Genomic DNA, 16442 nt, shown 5'->3' with positions numbered 1-16442 from the left:
TGTTGGGTTGGTCTCAGCCAAAACCTGCCCTGTACTATCCGGCCAAGTGGAAGTTCACTGCTCTGGTTTTAAACAGTTGTACGTAGGAGCTTGGCCACTGCTGCGGCGGCCCCTGCTTCACCAAGGGCAGCATTGGTGGCTCCATCCCATTCCCTTAGAGACGAGGCTTTAAGTTGGAGAGTCCCAAGAATACATAGCAATCTTCTAAAAAGAGCAAGTATGAGTGGTTAGTAGTAATTGAAATCTATTGTGTGTGCTGTAATTTGAAAAGGATACGTTGTCCAGCAAGCCATTCGACGGGATCCAATTATAATTTTTCACTGCAAAGTATGTCTGTGCCTTCAATTCAAACTTGACCTTGTAAGTGGAGCATTAAACTCCCAGAGTCCTCCTCTAAACTTAGTACAGCCAGTAAATAAACTCTTTAAGGAGGAATTCAGCCCAGGGGCCAAACAGGAACAGCAGAAATTGCATGTGATGATTGCCCCTCATTCTAGGAACACCCAGGTGGGCCTCATGGAGCGTCCCGCGTGCCTCAGGCACAGCTCTGCCCTGGGCAGGTTCCCACTGTGCCTGCACTGACTCACAGATTTCTTTCCAGAGGCATCTTCTCTGTGTTTGACCCTGGCAAACATTCCTAATAAAGAACAACTGAATGTGAAAATCACCTAGGGTCAGAATTACCCATGCTGGCAACAGTGTGCCCAGTGACTTCACCTCTCATTCAATTTCCTTGTAGGTAAAATTGAGATATGCAATACTTCCCCCTTAGAATAGTGCTGGCACACCACCACACTTTAAAAAGGTAACTGGAATTATTATTGTTATTGATGTTGTTATTTACAACTGACTGAGAAAAGGAAGAAATTTGATTTGCTGGGTATTCTTTATAATCTATCTATCTCTGATAATATTCCTCTTTTTTATAACATCTTTATTTGAAAAGAAATGATAGATGGTTGATGGACGGGTGGATGGATGGATGGATGGATGGGAGGAGGCAGAAGAACTGCTGCCTCCTACTTGGGGAAATAATAGTGGAACTAGCACTGTTTCTAAACCCTTGAATTCTGAAAGCAGTTGCGCTGTAATCAGGCCATTTATCTATCTGTGCATAAATACTGTGGAACTCTGAGTTCTGAAGTTTCTTTTGGGAACATCAGTTCTGCAGGAATATTGTAAGGCTGCGGTCCCCAGCCCCTGGGCCACAGCCCGGTACCTGTGTGTGGCCTGTCAGGAACTGGGCCAGCATCACCACTTGAGTTCACCCCCGTTCCATGGAAAACTTGTCTTCCATGAAACTTAGGAACTGGGCCACGCAGCAGGCAGTGAGCAGCATGCGAGCTAGTGAAGCTTCATCTGTGCTTACAGCCACACCCCACCGCTGGCATCGCTGCCTGAGCTCTGCCTCCTCCCCATCCCCCATGGAAAAATTGTCTTCCGTGAGACTGGTCCCTGATGCCAAACATGCTGGGGACTACTGCTGTAAGGAGTAAATGAGAGAGATTGAATAAGTGGGTTTCAGGCTTTGTTTTTCCTTTTTGACAATAGGACCAAACTGAACTCGCATGCAGAGCCACCAGAGGTAGCTTCTCCAGGCAAAGGGAGCTGTCCTGAAGTCCCCGCTGCCCCAACCCTCTGCCTGGCAACCCGTAAAGTTCCTTCTCAGCCCCCGCTTGTCAGTGAGTGGTGGGAAGTGTGGCCATGGAAGTGCTCTGCAAGAGGCTGTGCTGTCACCTGCAGGCTCGTGGTCTCAGGTTGCTGATGGAACTGAGGGCTTCAGCAGAGAGGCTCAGAAGAAACTCACATCACAGCAGCCAATCTCTGGGGCCCTTGTAACTACAGGAACTTCGTGCTCACAGGAACATTTGGAAACATTTAGCACTGTCTAGAACCCTGAAACTTTACAACTACAGAGGGGCCTCTTTACACGCAGGTTCTACATCCACTGATTCTGTGTCTACAGATTCAACCAATTATGGATTGAAAATATTTGAAAAAAACTGTATGAAAAATAACAATACAATAATAAAAATAATACAAATAAAAATATAATGTAACAGCTATTTACATAGTATTGGGTATAAGTAATCTTGAGATGACTTAAATTATAGTCATGCCTCACTTAACGACAGGAATACATTCTGAGAAATGAGTCAGGTAATTTTGTTGTGCAAGCAGCGTGTACTTACACAAACCTAGAAGTCGTAGCCGGCTACACACCTGTTGCTCTTCTGGGACCAGTGCTGTGTATGTGGTCCTTTTTGGCCGAAACGTCATTATTTAGCGCATGACCGCACATGGGAGCACATGCCTAGGTTATGTGCAAATAATACACCACTTACAGAGAGAACTTGAGCATCCATGGATTTGGTATCCCTGTGGAGTCCTGGAACCCATCCTCCTCCCTCAGTCACCAGGAGACGACTGCGTAAGCACTGTGTGGCTGCAGGAGCATCTAGAAACATGTTATATGCTCTAGGCTCCTTCTAGAGTTCTAAAACTTTGTAACTACATTTACAAAGGAGCATTGAAGACACATATAAGACCTTGGAGAGCCATGTCATCCAGTACATGTTTGGTTACTGAGCACTTGGCAAGTGGCTGGTCCAAAATGAGACGTGTTTTCAGTGTAAAATATGCACCAAATCTGGTACATAAAGAAATAATTTTTATATCAATTATACATGGAAATAGCTAAAGTTGAACAAAATTATTTAATTTATATTAATTTTCCCCATTTCTCTTTACTTTTTTAGTGTGACTATAAGAAGATTTTAAATTATATGTGTGTCTCATATTACATTGGGCACCATTGTTCTAGAACTCTGAATCTTCGCTAGTACAGTAACATTTACAAATCAAATGGGAGGCTGAGCATGTATGACTGTCATCAACTACATATTTTCCCAGGCTACTAGCTTTAGTTTATCAAGTAATCATTTTGAAGTTGCAGGGGCCAATTAGGTTGTTATTAGCATTGAATTGCTACCTAAAAGCAACATTTTTTTCCTCCCAGACTTTTTTTCATTTATTCTGCCATTGTACAAATTACTTAAAGAAACTCTTCTAGCTTCATCAAAACGAAAAAATGACCTAATATGCAATGAACTCATCTTGTAAATTTCAGATGGGTCAGAATCAGCCCTTTCTTTCTCATAGGAAACAAAAACAACAATCAAAAAGCCTTGTTTCTTCTGGTGCCCCTTGGACTTGCCTGCTCCCAGTTCTTGTTTTTGCTAGAAGCTGGGGAGTGGGAGTGAAGCCCCGCACACTGTGCACACTCAGCAGGGTGCGCACTCCCCTGCCGCCCCCAACCCCAACAAGGGGTGCCAGGCTGGACCCTGGGAAGCACCTCCTGCAGCCTGAGATACAATGTCTGCCCTGCGTTTGTCTGCTTTTCATTTTCTTGATCTTAGGCCCAAACAAACTGTCAGTTGTCAATAAAAAACACGTCTAAAGATGGGGGTATATGTTGGGGAACGTGGGGAACGAAGCCCTGCAGGAAGACATCTGTGCACGTTTACTTTAAACCCACAGAGCCAGATGCTTCTTACCCACGGCTGACTCTTCTGGGACGCATACCTAGGGCTCTCCTGCTAAGCCCACAAGGAGCTGTCCTCCCAGCCCAGTGACTAAGTGCATAAATCTGGTGGTTTTGCAAAGAAAGAGGAATGTCTATAACCCATTAGCAACCCTTTGGAGGGAAGCAGGTGGAAGCTAGGGAGGAAGAAAGCAAGTATCGCTAACCCTCTCCTGGCTGGTAGCTTACATTGCAAAGTAAAATCGATGCATTGCCATGGGCTTTGGCTTTTGCTAGATAATCCATTCATGCAGGCGTTCAGGACCCAGAACACAATAGCCCCCGTGTTCCATCAAAGAAGAACAAGCTGCAGAAGTGGTTGACAGGCCCCACCTCTTCCTGCCCTCAGAGATGCCTGCTTGGCTTGGCGGCCTCATGCACCATGCCAAACAGGGACCTGGGCTGCCACGGTCCGACCCTCCGTCACTCCTCAGTGTGCCCAAGGCTGGGGGCTCCTAGCTCGTGTCCACTCTTTCCTCCTGGGCAAGCAGAGCCCCAAGGAGTCAGCCCCACTCTGCAGTGCCAGGAGCAAAGCCAGGGCAGATGTGGGAAAGGGATGTTCCAGCAGAGCCTGGAACGGAGGTTGGGGGACAGAAGAGGACACAGGTGTGAGGGACTGGGACCACACGTGGGGTCCCAGACCTCAGAAAGACGGCTTGGGCTGGAGGGCAGGGCGAAGCGAGCTGGGCTCTGCAGTCTTTCACAGGGCAGCTGAGGTCCCAGCTTGGGTGGGAGGAAGGTGGTGAAGGGCTCTGGGTTGTGTTTCCCTGGCTGACGGCCACACACCGGAGCACGGGGCGCTCAGTAACAACATGAAGCATATACTGTGCTCAGGGTAAAACAAATGCAAACTCCTTTGTAAAAAAGAATTCTTACTAACTAGATGACAAAAATATTCTTTTAAATTGTGCTCATTAAAAAGGTACTTTATTATCCAGGATGTTTTATGCTAAAACAAGCACAATTCTAAAGAAAAAGGATAAAATATTCACCCTGATTCACTCTTCTCAGTAAGTCATACCGTCCTATTTGGATTTCTGGCTCCCTTGTCCACAGGCACATGCTGTTTTTATGTCACCATAGCCACCCTGTGTGTGTGTTGATTTCTTCACCTAACCCACTGGCTTAAACGTCGATCTGTGTTTCTGCATAGACTTCATGAGCATCATATTTACTGATTTTAATGCTCTTTGACATTTATATGTGGTAATTTAGGTAACTCTGCCTACTTCTGGACATTGTAGAGTCCTTCCATGAATATAATGAACATATGGTTGTGTTTATATTTTTCCTTCCTTTGGACTATTTCCTAAACGAAAATTATTAAAAGAGAGATTAATGGACCAAAGCTCTTACAAAAGTAAAATGGCTTTTATTTGTTTGTTTCTTGATGTACGTTTCCACATTGTTTTACAGGTAAAACCAGCAGGAAATTCACAAATTCATTTCCTCTTCATCAACTTGGGGCAATTACTTGTTTGCTATTTTAACATTTACAAAATGGTAGGATCAGTGGAAATTTTCTCTTAAATTTTTTTTCAATTTTTATTGATGCTCTGTTCAGTGTCTCATAGAGTGATGTGATCATGCGTACTTTGAAGTAAAGGCAAATACTTTGAAGTAAAAGTATGCTTGTAATTTTCTTTGGGCTTTAAGCACCCTAAACAAGAGCAAGCATTTAAAGGGTGCTCTGTTTCCCAATTCAAATTGTTACTTTATATAGCAGCTTCCATTTTTTCTCTGCCATTTGTTTTATTAAATATTTAAATTTAAATTTATTTAAACCATCACATTCCATGAAAGAGAAAGCACAGCTTTAGCAAAGTGCATTCAGATAATTAAAGTCCGTGGCAAAAGCAGTAGAGAAGACAGTCGTGCACCTCTTGTGGTCCTTATTAACTGGTCCACATGCACACACATCTCCAGCCAGCCCCCTTTGTCTGGCTTGTCAGAGGACATTAGCTGGCACTAATCGGGAATCCACTTCCTGGCTCCCAAATGGACATAGTCACCAAGTAAGAAAGACTCATTTATCAGAATAAAAACTTTGCTACGTGAGGATTGTACAAAGCTTATTTCATGCATCATTATCTGGGCCTGATTAGCAATGATGAAGATTGGTCCTCAATTTTAACAATCAGTGGAAAACAAACCTTCAGCTTTCACTGAAGATAGACAATTGCCATAGACATGTCTCTGTGTTTTCTGCATAATAGGAAAATAGAGGCAAGAGCCCTTGCAAAGACAATTTTCAAATTGTTTTGGCAGCAGTTGTCTCACAGATGCCATTGTTCCTGTGACTCAAATTAGGCAAGATCCGGCTCTCCCGGCCAGGCGGGTCGGCATCTTCCTGGACGCCCTGTGCTCAAGGGCCACGTGTGCCCCTCGGCCCGGATGTGGTGGGTCCTTCCTGGGTTGGGAGCGGCAGACCTGAGTTCAGATGCCAGTGCGCCCCAGGCAGCTGTTAGTCTCTCTGTGCACAGCTCCCTCTCTGTACAGGGCCATAGCAACACGACCCACCTGATAAACTGCTTGTGAGGGTTACATTAAGATCATTTGTGCAAAAGAGCTCTGTTCAGAGCCTGGCAGGAAGGCATGCGAGCCCCTGCTGCTAGGAGCTTCCTCCTGTGGGGTCCGAGAGGTGGCCTTGGGCACGGTGTGCAGGCTAAGATGGGGGCGGTTACCGCTGCCACTGTCGCCGTAGCATTTGCCATCACCATCCCCACTGTCTTTATGTTCCCAGTTAAGGAGCCCAGGAGCACAGCTCTGCAGGTGGCACGACCAGGCCCCCAAGGCCCTGTCCCCTCCATCACCCACCTAGGGAAGGAATTAAGCCAAAGTAAGGGTATAGAAAAGGGACATATTAGAGAATCTATAAAAGCCCTTTTTGTAGGAGAGTGAAATGTCTCTCCTTTCCTGAATCTAGCAGGGTGGGTCGCCACTAGGGTGGGCACAGAAGGAAGCCTGAGCTTATAAAGCTGGCAAAACTTCTGGGGACACTCCCCCAGGCAGCCCTGCATGCCTGCATGACAACGCCCCACGTGCTCAGGAGCAGCTGGCTGTGCACTGTCTGGGGTGGGGTGCGCCAGGCTCTGGCCGCGTGCACGCCTGTGGGCTTGGCCTCTGCGTGGCCTCGCTCCTTCTTGCCAGGTGCCGGTACAGGTGACTGCTGTAGTGCGGCACAGACTTGCAAGCAGCTCCTGTTTTCTCATAAACTTGTCTTTGTACAGTGGAATTAAAACTTCGATCTTCAGAGTGAATGAGAGCTGTGTGGTTGGGTGTTACTAACACTTTGGGGCCACACACACTATATGCATGCACATACCACACATACATACCCCCACATACATGCACACACGTGGACACACACACACACACACACGCTGTCTCAGTAGTTCTGAGGACAGCAGTAGTCCGGTGAGTGTGTGACGGCTTGAATTCGAATATGAGCCTTCCCACCCTCAGATGTTTCTGGAAGTGAGAGCATTAAATCAATGATAAGAGAAATGAGTGTTCTTCCTTTCTCTTTGGTTTTCCCTAGAACTGAAAAGACTTCCACAGTCCCAAAGGATGACGAAGACCTGGTCATTGCTGGACAGTTCCATGAAACCCTGGCAGGACTGGATGAAGACCTGGGAGGTAAGGACCACCCGATCCACTGCTTGGTGGTTGTGCTGCCTGACGGTAGATGCCGAAGCGTCCGTGTGTGTGTGAGCACGTGAGGAACGGTCTCAGAGGGAAACGCAGCTCGGTTTGGAGGCCTGGATTTGCGGGCCGAGCGCCCAGGTGAGCACTGTTCCCTGCGGCTTTTCGTCTGGAAACACGCAAATGGCTGCTGACCGTGTGCTCTGAGTGACCCTAAGTTTGCACATTACAAAGCACTCCATACTCATTAAAGAAAGAGAAAGGATGGCACAAAGAGAAACAGGTTCCCTTGCTGAGACTGTTCACTCCACTTGCTAACATGTGGCCTCTCTCTCCGTGGGAAATACACAGCTGTAACCACAGTGAGCTCACGTGTAGTGGAGCACCTGGCGGCACTGCTAGTCTGTTGATACATGCCGAGGAAATAGTACTATAAGGCCAAAGCACGTGCAAAAAGTTTCAGTAAACCAGGGAATGTTTCAAACAAAGGAGCTATGTTATTTTCTCCAAGGCACATATTAAAAGTAAACTAGAAATTAGATATTTGTCATGGCCTAAAACAAAACAAAAAGAAGAGGCAAACAGACTACAAAAGTGATCGATGGTTTTATCTGACCACTTCTCAGTTTCCTGTCCTCAGAGTACGCAGTTGACAGACCTGAGAAATCTGGCTCAGCCGTCCTGCGTCCCCCAGCCCTGAGCACAGGCCCGTCCCGCAGTCGGGCTGGCAGGGCCCCGGCAGTTCCGAGCTGCTCCAGACTCCGCCGTGTGTCCCCACAGGTGTCAGAGCTAGGGAAGGGGTGCTGCGTGTTTTGTTGTGCTTCTGGTGGACACAACAATCCCCAGGTCAGACCCCAACATTCACTGTCGTGTTCCTGTGTGGAGACAGTTTTCCAGAGGCCAGGATCCAGAAATCCATTTCATAAGTGGAAGACGTTGGCAAAATGTCATAACTGAATGCTTTACCTTGCCACATCACGGATCTGCAGAGAGTTCTTGTGCCGAGTAATGGCAGTTGAGATCCTGGCCCCAGGCATGCTGTGTAGATTACAAACCAAAACAGCATTCCAGAATGTCTGTAAATCACTTACTCCAGAGCGCCCTCAGGGAAATCCAAGCCATGGCTGCGATTGCTCTGAGTAACTGGCGTGAGAGCCGCACAAGCGGTGCCAGTCTGTGACTCGCGTTTGTCCTTCTTGCAGGCATGGACGAGAGCTACGACACAGACACCAGCTCTCTCACCAGCTCCACGCCTGGCTCATCCAGCCGCTGCCCGCCGGACGCCGTGCTCCCCCCAAGCGATGCGGACGCCATCCCGGTGACGTTCATAGGGGAGGTTTCAGACGATCCTGTGGATTTGGGGTCGTTTTCCAACAGAAACAACAATGCTGGCTCCTTTGACATGGAGGACGCTGCCGGCAAGACAGCCTTCCTGGCGCCACTTCAGGCTGCGCACAGCGAGCGCCGCGGGACGGTGAGGGAGGAAGTGCCCACCCGGCACCCTCCTGCCCGGGACGCCGGGAGAGGAATCCATTCGGCCTCATCCAACTCCCAGAAAGTTGGGGACTCAATTGAAGTGGGGCCCAAGGTGACTTCTTTTGCTTCGAGTCTTCGCGCCGATGACCCACGTGCCAAGGAGGAAGACGAGACCTGTGGCGGCTGTGCTTACAGGGAGAAGACGCGGGCCGTGGAGAAGGCCGGTGCCGGGCCAGTGAGTGAGAAGGGGGACAGGGACAGAAGTGCTGTCGCGGCACCACCGTCATGGCATCAGCGAGGCCAGAACCCAGGGGGCAGTTACGGCCTTAAGTACGGCCTCACGACATACAAAATTGTTCCTCCAAAGTCAGAGATGAGGTGTTACGACAGGAACGTGTCCCTCTCCATGGGCGCCATCAAGATTGACGAGCTGGGGAACCTGGTGAGTCCCCATGCCGGCAGCAGCAGGACCATAGCCCTGCAGCCGTCCCTTCTGGAGGGAGAAACTCAGCCCATCGGAAAAGTCAAAGAGTTCTGGAGATGCAACTCTGTGGGAAGACACCCAGCCAGCAGGGCCGCCGCGGCCGCGCCAGCCAAGGCACAGCGTCCAGAGAGCAGACCCCATGCAGACCCCAGACCAATGTCGCCCCCGCGGCAGCCTGCCCGCCAAGAGGACGGGAGTCTCCCAGAAGAGGGGAGAAGCCGGCCGCCCGCGGCTGTCACTGGTCCCGTGAAAGCGCCCGCAGCGCTCGCCACAGAAGTCTCATTTCTCAAGCCTCATAGAAGGACGTCCAGCCAGTATGTGGCCTCTGCCATTGCCAAGAGGATAGGACCCCCAAAAGTCCACGCCACCGCGGCGGGGCAGCACGGTCATGCTGGGAAGGGTTATACGGGCAGAACGCCAGCGCCGACCGGACAGCCTCTCCCTGGGGAAGGTGGCGCGACCCCCAGCCTACGCTCGGAGACGCGCAGACATGCAGACGGAGCTCAGCGGCCCCACGTCACCCTTCCCAGCAACCATGGGGAAGAGTCGGCAGTGGGCGCCCGTCCTAGAGGGGAGGTCGGTGGCCCGTGTGGAAAGCTCTCTACTCAGGACTGTCCCGCTGGTGTCCACAAAAGCTCCAGTTTCCCACTAGTCCAGGCTTCCCAGCGGGATCATGTTTCTGTGGGACAGAGCTGTGGTTTCCGTGGAAAGCACAGCGCGAGGAACCAGGAGCCCAGCTCAGCCTCTGACCCCAGATGCACCCTGGACAGGACAGACCCGCCCCCCTCGCACTTAGCAGATGCTCGGAGCCCTGGCGGGGCGCTGGTGAATGGCTCCGCGTGGGCCCCGGCCAGCGGCAAGCCTCCGCGTGCTCCCGGAGGGCCCGGCACTAGCAGCTTCATTATCCTAGAGAGAGAGGAAAAGCCCAGTTTGTCCTCTACAGATGTGCATGAAACAGATAGTGCTTTGCCATCCAGCATTTTTGGGCCAAAGAAAAAATTCAGACCTGTTGTCCAGAGGCCAGTCCCAAAGGACACGTCCCTGCACAGCGCGCTGATGGAAGCCATCCACTCCGCGGGAGGGAAGGGCAAGCTTCGCAAGGTGAGTACCGTGCCTTTAGGGCACGGTTACAGGGGGTCTGATCAGACCTTGCACACTCGTCCACTCCGGCGCTCTGGTCTCAGAACAGGATTGCTGCAGAGAGACAGGGCAGGATAACAAGGTTTAACACAGGTCTCATTTTACCTAGAACTTCTGTCTCTCTCCCTCCAGAATATTTGACTAGAATCACTAAAGAGACAAAATGTGATGGGTTTTAGGGTTATCCACGCTGAACTCAGGCCCCTGACAGCCCCGTGGGAAAGATGTCAGCCAATACCGCCCATCCACTGGGCCGGAGGAGTGGAGAGGCCAGGGTGTGGGCCCGCCCGTGAGCTGGTCCCGGAGAAAGGGTGGGCAAGTGAAAAGTACAGGCAGGGCCACTCCCCTAGGTGTGAGCATTCGTGGCAGCAGTATCCTGTCATTCCTCAGTAACACAAGAACAATTTTATGACAACTTCTTGCCCATTTAACACATCATAAACATTATCTCATTTAAATTGCTACACCAATGCTGATAATGAGCAGATCCTCCATTTTGCAGGTGGGGAAACTGAGGCACAGGAGGCTAAGCAACTTTGTCCAAGGTCACACACTAGTTAATGGGGACCCCAGATTCCCGTCCAAGTGTGAAAGACTTAAGTGCACATGTCAGCCCTGGGTAGCGAAGACGAATAGTAGGAAAGGTCCGGCACTGAGAGGCAGTTGTCTGACACTACCCCACACGCGCCTTGGGTCTCACGCACACCTCTGACCCTGGGCAGGGACTGTAAAGCTGATCCTGTAGGCCTCGACTGGCACGAGCTGCTTTTCTTCTGAGCTGCCTTACAGTTAGCCCTTCCGTCCTCTGAGTGGAATGTCTTGGCGCTACTCCTATTCTAGACTGCAGACCAGGCCGTGGAGGGAGGGCCGCGGACACCGTCCCACACGGAGGCAGAGAGTGAGCGATCCGCGCTGCTCGCGGCCATCCGCGGCCACAGTGGGGCCTGCAGCCTGAAGAAGGTAAGAAGAGGAATTCCCCCATGGCACCAGGCGGTCAGTCCCCAGCCTCTTCTCCCCGGGGACCTGGGTGGGTAGTTCTGTTACTCTGAGTGGATGGTGAACCGTCTTCGGCGTGGCCGTCCAACCCGCCCGGAACGTTGGCACTGCGGGGCAGGTGCCTCACTCCGAGAGGCTGGGGCAGCCCCTGCCAGGGAGAAGTGAGAGTGCCAGTCCCTCTTCCGTGCTGTGCGGAAGGTGTCACTCCTTCCTGCACCTGGAACTGAGAGCCCCTCCAGATTCCCTCAGACACCAGCGCGGTTCCAGGCTCGGGTGGCCGGCGAGGGGACGTTAGCCACTGCACACTTCCTGGAGTAAAGTTCCTGCCGGGGTGCCGTCCTGGTTTCCGCACAACCCCAGGAGCCAACATGGACTGAGCTTAGAGGCAGAATGGTGTCATCTGTAGCTTCCATGCACAGAAATGGAGGAACATGGCTTGTACGTTCCTCAGCAGTTGGTCAAATTTGTGCGTCCAGGTTCTATTTCTATCTTCACATGCCTAGAAAAGTTACAAGATCAGAGAGTTTCTCAGTAAGGCGGGGCTGCCAAATTCTGGTCCCCGTGATCGGGGCTTGGCTGCCGACAGAGTGCAGGGGCAGATCTCTCAGCCACGGAGCAGACTAACTTCCCCGGCTTGTTGCAAAAGAACAGTTTCCTGTCCAAGGGTAAGATAATGGGCTGTGTGCTGCCTTGGCAGAGAGAACCTTTGGGGACATTGTCACCGTCTTAGTCTTTTGGGCTGCTGTGACAGAATCCTATCCACTGGGTGGCTTATAAAGAACATAGATTTATTCCTAACCGTTCTGGAGGCTGGAAGCAGATCAAGGCACCAGCAGATCTGGTATCTCATGAAAGCCCAATTCCGGTTCATAGACGGTACCTTCTCTCTGTGTCCTCACATGGTGGACGGGACAAGGGAGCTCTCTGGGGCCTTTATTTTATTTTATTTTTTGTAAGGGCACTAATCCCACTCACGAGGGCTCCACCCTCATGACCTAATCACCTGCCGAGGTCATCTCCTAATGCCACCACCTTGGGCGTCAGGATTTCAGAGGTGAGTTTTGGGAGATGGGCGTGTTCACACTATGGCAGCCACTTGATCCTCTCATTGCCAGGTGTCGTCCTTTGCCTCTGAGGAGCTGCAGAGTTTCCGAGATGCCACGCTGTCTGCACGGGGCTCGGAAGGGCCTCAGCAGCAAGACCTTGGCCTTCCGCCCCCACCGGCCGTGCCGCCCCCACCCCCTCCGGCCTCCCAGGCTCTCTCCACGCCAAGGACGGCTTCCAGGCTCAGCACGGGCACCCTCGGCGACCCGGTGGACGCGAGGCAAGCCTTGATGGATGCCATCCGCTCTGGCACAGGGGCCGCGAGATTGAGAAAGGTGACGGGGACTGCGTGAGCGCGTCTGGGTGGGTGCCGGTGGGTGTGGGTGCCCCAGACTGCGGAGCTCAGATCCAGGAACACGCCCGCCTGTGGGCAGGAGCAGGGCACTGGCAGATGTCGGGGGAGAGCTGACGTCACTGTGTCCCTCCCACGTACTGAGGACAGGGGCAGGCGCAAGCTCCCGTCCACAGGTGACAGCCTCCTGCGCAGTGGGTGCCTTCCCCGGTCCTCAGCTCCTGAGTCACAGAGGGAGAGTGTGCACTGCACTTCTGACCCCCAGGGCATTCCCACCCTAACCCACGGTGGGCTAACCCAGGGCCAGCGTGGAGGAGCCGTCCATCGCGGGAAACTCAAGGCCCTCAGCCCGCACGGAGCTGCGGCTTGCGTGTTTCTTTTTCACGCATGGCCCACGCGTGCGAGCGTGCACACCAGCACGGTGTTCGACACTGAACCTCGAGTCCTTTGGACAGAGCAGGCACTTTCTGGCTCTCTGGTCTTTCTCTCTGCGTGGTGCTCCGCGGGTCTGCACGACGTTGCCCACCTGGTCCCTGAAGGTGTGGGCTCTGTGGCTCCTGCAGGGGGATCCCCAGATTGAAGGGATGCCGGGGCCAGGTGGCTTCTGAGACCTGTGTCAACTCAGCGCGACTCCGTGGAGTGACTGACCCTCTATCTCTGCACGTTCCTGGTGGGTTTGGGGACTTGTGCTAATAACGGGGAGACTGGGCATAAGTTGTGTTTTCTGAGAGATTGTTTCCGGATCCTAGTGTATGTTTTCACCTGTACCTAAGAGGTCAGTACTAACGATTATCCTCATGTCATACATAAAGCGAACAAGGCTCTGAGGAGCTGAGTCGCTTGGCTTTGGTCACACACGGTCAGGACTCAGTTTGGGCACAGGGAATACCCATTGCCAGCTAGTGAGCCCGTGCTGTGTGGAGAGCGGGGAACCCGGGAGGTGGTGCCGGGCCACTGTCATGTGGGCTGCTGGCCCCTGTGGGAGGGAGGCGGCCCCACGCCCACAGCAGAGCGGCTGTGAAAGGCGGCCCCTCGGTGAGTGGGTCCCTGGGGCAGCCAGGGGTCCCAGGTTCGTTACCCTGTGTGAGAACAGCCCAAATGCCCACTGACTCGGTGGCTTCCCAAGCTCCCCCAGGGCCATTTGTGACAGCTCTCGGGTCAGCCCCCAGAACTTGTCTTGGTGTGGGGCAAAAGTGTGCACAGCGGTGTACTTGTGGCCCTGAGCAGGGACCTGGGACGTCACCTGGTGAGGGTGCCAGCCCTGCCTCGATGGGGAAATGCCCGTCCTTAACCATGGGGAGGGGAAAGCTGCGAGTTTCATGCTGTCTCCAGGGGGGCAGACAGTTAAAATTCATTGAGGCCTTTTGGGCTTTCTTTATGCTTTTTTATTGATATGGAATTTAAGTGTTGATGAATGTATGTCCTGAGGCAGAGTGAGGGGAATGGGGAAATCGGGGTGCATGGCTGACGAAGGGTCCTGAAGTGAGCGCAGGGACGTGTGAGCCCAGAGCCGGCGTCCCCTCCGCGCACACACAGGGCAGCCGCGGGCTTCAAGGGCTGCTGGCCCGAAGCCTTCCTGGAGCAGCCGAGGCGGCGCGGCTGGGGTCAGCGGGGACGCTCCGGCGCGGCTCCCCGGCACACATTTCCGAGTCTCTGAAACTCTCCCGGGACATGGACGTCCTGACGCAGAGTTTGCAGGGTCTGGGCCTACACATCTGCGGTTTTCAAATGTTCACCGGCTTCCCGTGCGGGTCTGAGATACTTACCTCTCGCTGAGCTGCTGCTGTGTTTCGGACTCGGAGTGCAGCCACGTGAAGGCTGCGCCCACGCCGTCCGCGTTGCTTTATGTTTGTCATCTCGTGGATCTTTGTCTTCTCCCCGCTTCGCCTCGCGGGGCTGAGGGCCTGCTCCAGGCCACGCAGCTGCAAGTGGTGGCTACGCGCTTCAGACTGAGGCTTCCTCTGGGAATGCCGTCCTCTGCCTTCCGGAGGGAATAAATCCGTCTGGGAAGGGTCCGGGGGGGGGGGGAAGCTGTGCTGTGGGGAAGGAGGGGGAGAGAGGTGCAGGGTAGCAGGGAGACGGGCCCGGGCCCGGCGGGGCAGCACACGCGGTGCTGACGGCGAAGGACGTGCCCGAGACCTGCACGTGCTTGGAGCGAAGGTCACCACGGCCACACGGTGCCGGCTGGGGCAGGAGCCCGGGCTCGTTTCTAACAGTCTCAGCTTTCTGCCAGCCACTTCAAATGGCATTCAAAAGCCCAAGTTTCGATGGTTTTTGGATTAGTGTAAGTATCGTGACCTGCCTTGTCCACCCTGGAAAGGTCTAGGCAGCTAGTATTTGTGTGGCCTTTCTGAGGGTTTGGTGCCCCAAACCATTAACAGGATGGTCCTCGGCCAAAGTCTGGGCCCCGAGTTACAAGGGTGAGCCCGACATTCCCGTAACCCTCACTGCTGCTGTGGCGGGTGGCCCCGGAGCCTCTCCTCAGCCTGCGTGCTTTGCCACAGAGCACGTGAAACCCACTGGAGAGGCGAGACCAGGAGGCCAGGGGTCGATGGTCCACCGAGCCCACGCAGCCTCTGTGCAGCCTCTCAGGGACGCCCAGGTGCAGCTGGGCCAGTGCGGCCTCACCTGGGACCGACGAGTCATTCTCTTGGAGGTGTTGACCCGATGGCATTTCCTAGTGGCTTTCCCGGTCTGCTCATTTGGGTTGAGCAGTGCCTGTGGCATCAGGGGACACCTTTGCAATTCAGGCAATACATTATAATTTCTCTAACCAGCACAGTTAGATGGCACTTTTCTGCTATGCATGGACCGTGGAGGTTTATGTTGTCTTTGTGGCAAATAAACGTGGGCATATTTTATAGCATTTGAACATCAATCTATTTGAACTTTGCCTCTTATTATTTCTTTATCTTCCTTTCCCCTTTTGGACTTTTAAAGCTATGCTAACCTCGAGGAAAATGCGGTAGATGTAGGGGCTCCGGGATCCACACAGTGCGGGCTGGATTCTGTGCAGACGCTCAGCAGGTGAAGTTTCCCTGGTCTCTCTGGTGGTAGCAGGGCCAGGAGCAAACACAGCTGGGGACACGTCCTGGGGGCGCCGTGGGGGCTGCGGCCGGGGGTCTGCAGGCCGCCCCTCCCTGAGCAGCCCAGCCATTCTGGGAAGGTTTTCCAGGATGTAGGGTTCCAGTGATGACAAGCAGGACAGTCGCAGGCAGACCGGGGCCTGTGACACACACATGTCACCTTGTCAGTGACGCTGCCTGTGATGAAATACAAAAGGGTGCATTTGATGTAGAAAGAATAATTACCTTAACAGCAACTTTGCCATTTTTCAAGGCAATTCAAATTACATTTACCTTCACAGTGTGAATCAAATAGCATCTCTGCCTCTGTGTTTGTGGCTGTCAGAGAAACTTCTAGCTCTGTGTGTTTTCCCTCATCTCCAAAAGAGCGTTTGCAGCTCTGCTGTGTCCGCCCCCCCTGCTTCAGTGAACGCCGCTCTCCCTGGAGGCAGTGATCAGACTCACGCCCCACTCAGCTCTTCCTGCCCCTCCGTCCTGCAGTCACATTGCAGGTGGAGCTGTGTGCACTGACGGCCTTGCTTGATCTGCTTTAAATGCATGATTTGAAAGGCCTGGGATGTGCACCAAACACCCTCTTCATCTGTGTCTGCATTTAAGACGTTCCCATCCCCAGGGCTTCCTCCCACCGGCACTTCC

General features: G+C 52.6%; 1 protein-coding gene across 12 annotated transcripts in view; it reads left to right on the top strand.

Annotated features, from left to right (window-relative positions):
* COBL (cordon-bleu WH2 repeat protein) overlaps positions 1 to 16442 on the top strand; it is a 283679-nt gene that overhangs the window by 255292 nt on the left and 11945 nt on the right. For 11 of the 12 annotated variants that reach the window (XM_045564748.1, XM_045564745.1, XM_045564737.1 and 8 more), the window contains 4 exons: positions 7125 to 7222; positions 8431 to 10289; positions 11169 to 11288; positions 12440 to 12703. In XM_045564748.1, the coding sequence (XP_045420704.1) occupies positions 7125 to 7222; positions 8431 to 10289; positions 11169 to 11288; positions 12440 to 12703 (2341 nt within the window). Of the gene's footprint in view, positions 1 to 7124; positions 7223 to 8430; positions 10290 to 11050; positions 11146 to 11168; positions 11289 to 12439; positions 12704 to 16442 lie in introns of those variants that run through there. The other variant, XM_045564749.1, reaches the window with a different exon arrangement.

This window comes from Lemur catta, chromosome 11 (assembly GCF_020740605.2).
Source record: "Lemur catta isolate mLemCat1 chromosome 11, mLemCat1.pri, whole genome shotgun sequence".
In the NCBI taxonomy this organism is placed as follows: domain Eukaryota; kingdom Metazoa; phylum Chordata; class Mammalia; order Primates; family Lemuridae; genus Lemur; species Lemur catta.
Note: the sequence above shows the minus strand (reverse complement) of the source record. Positions and strands in the feature narration are given on the sequence as shown.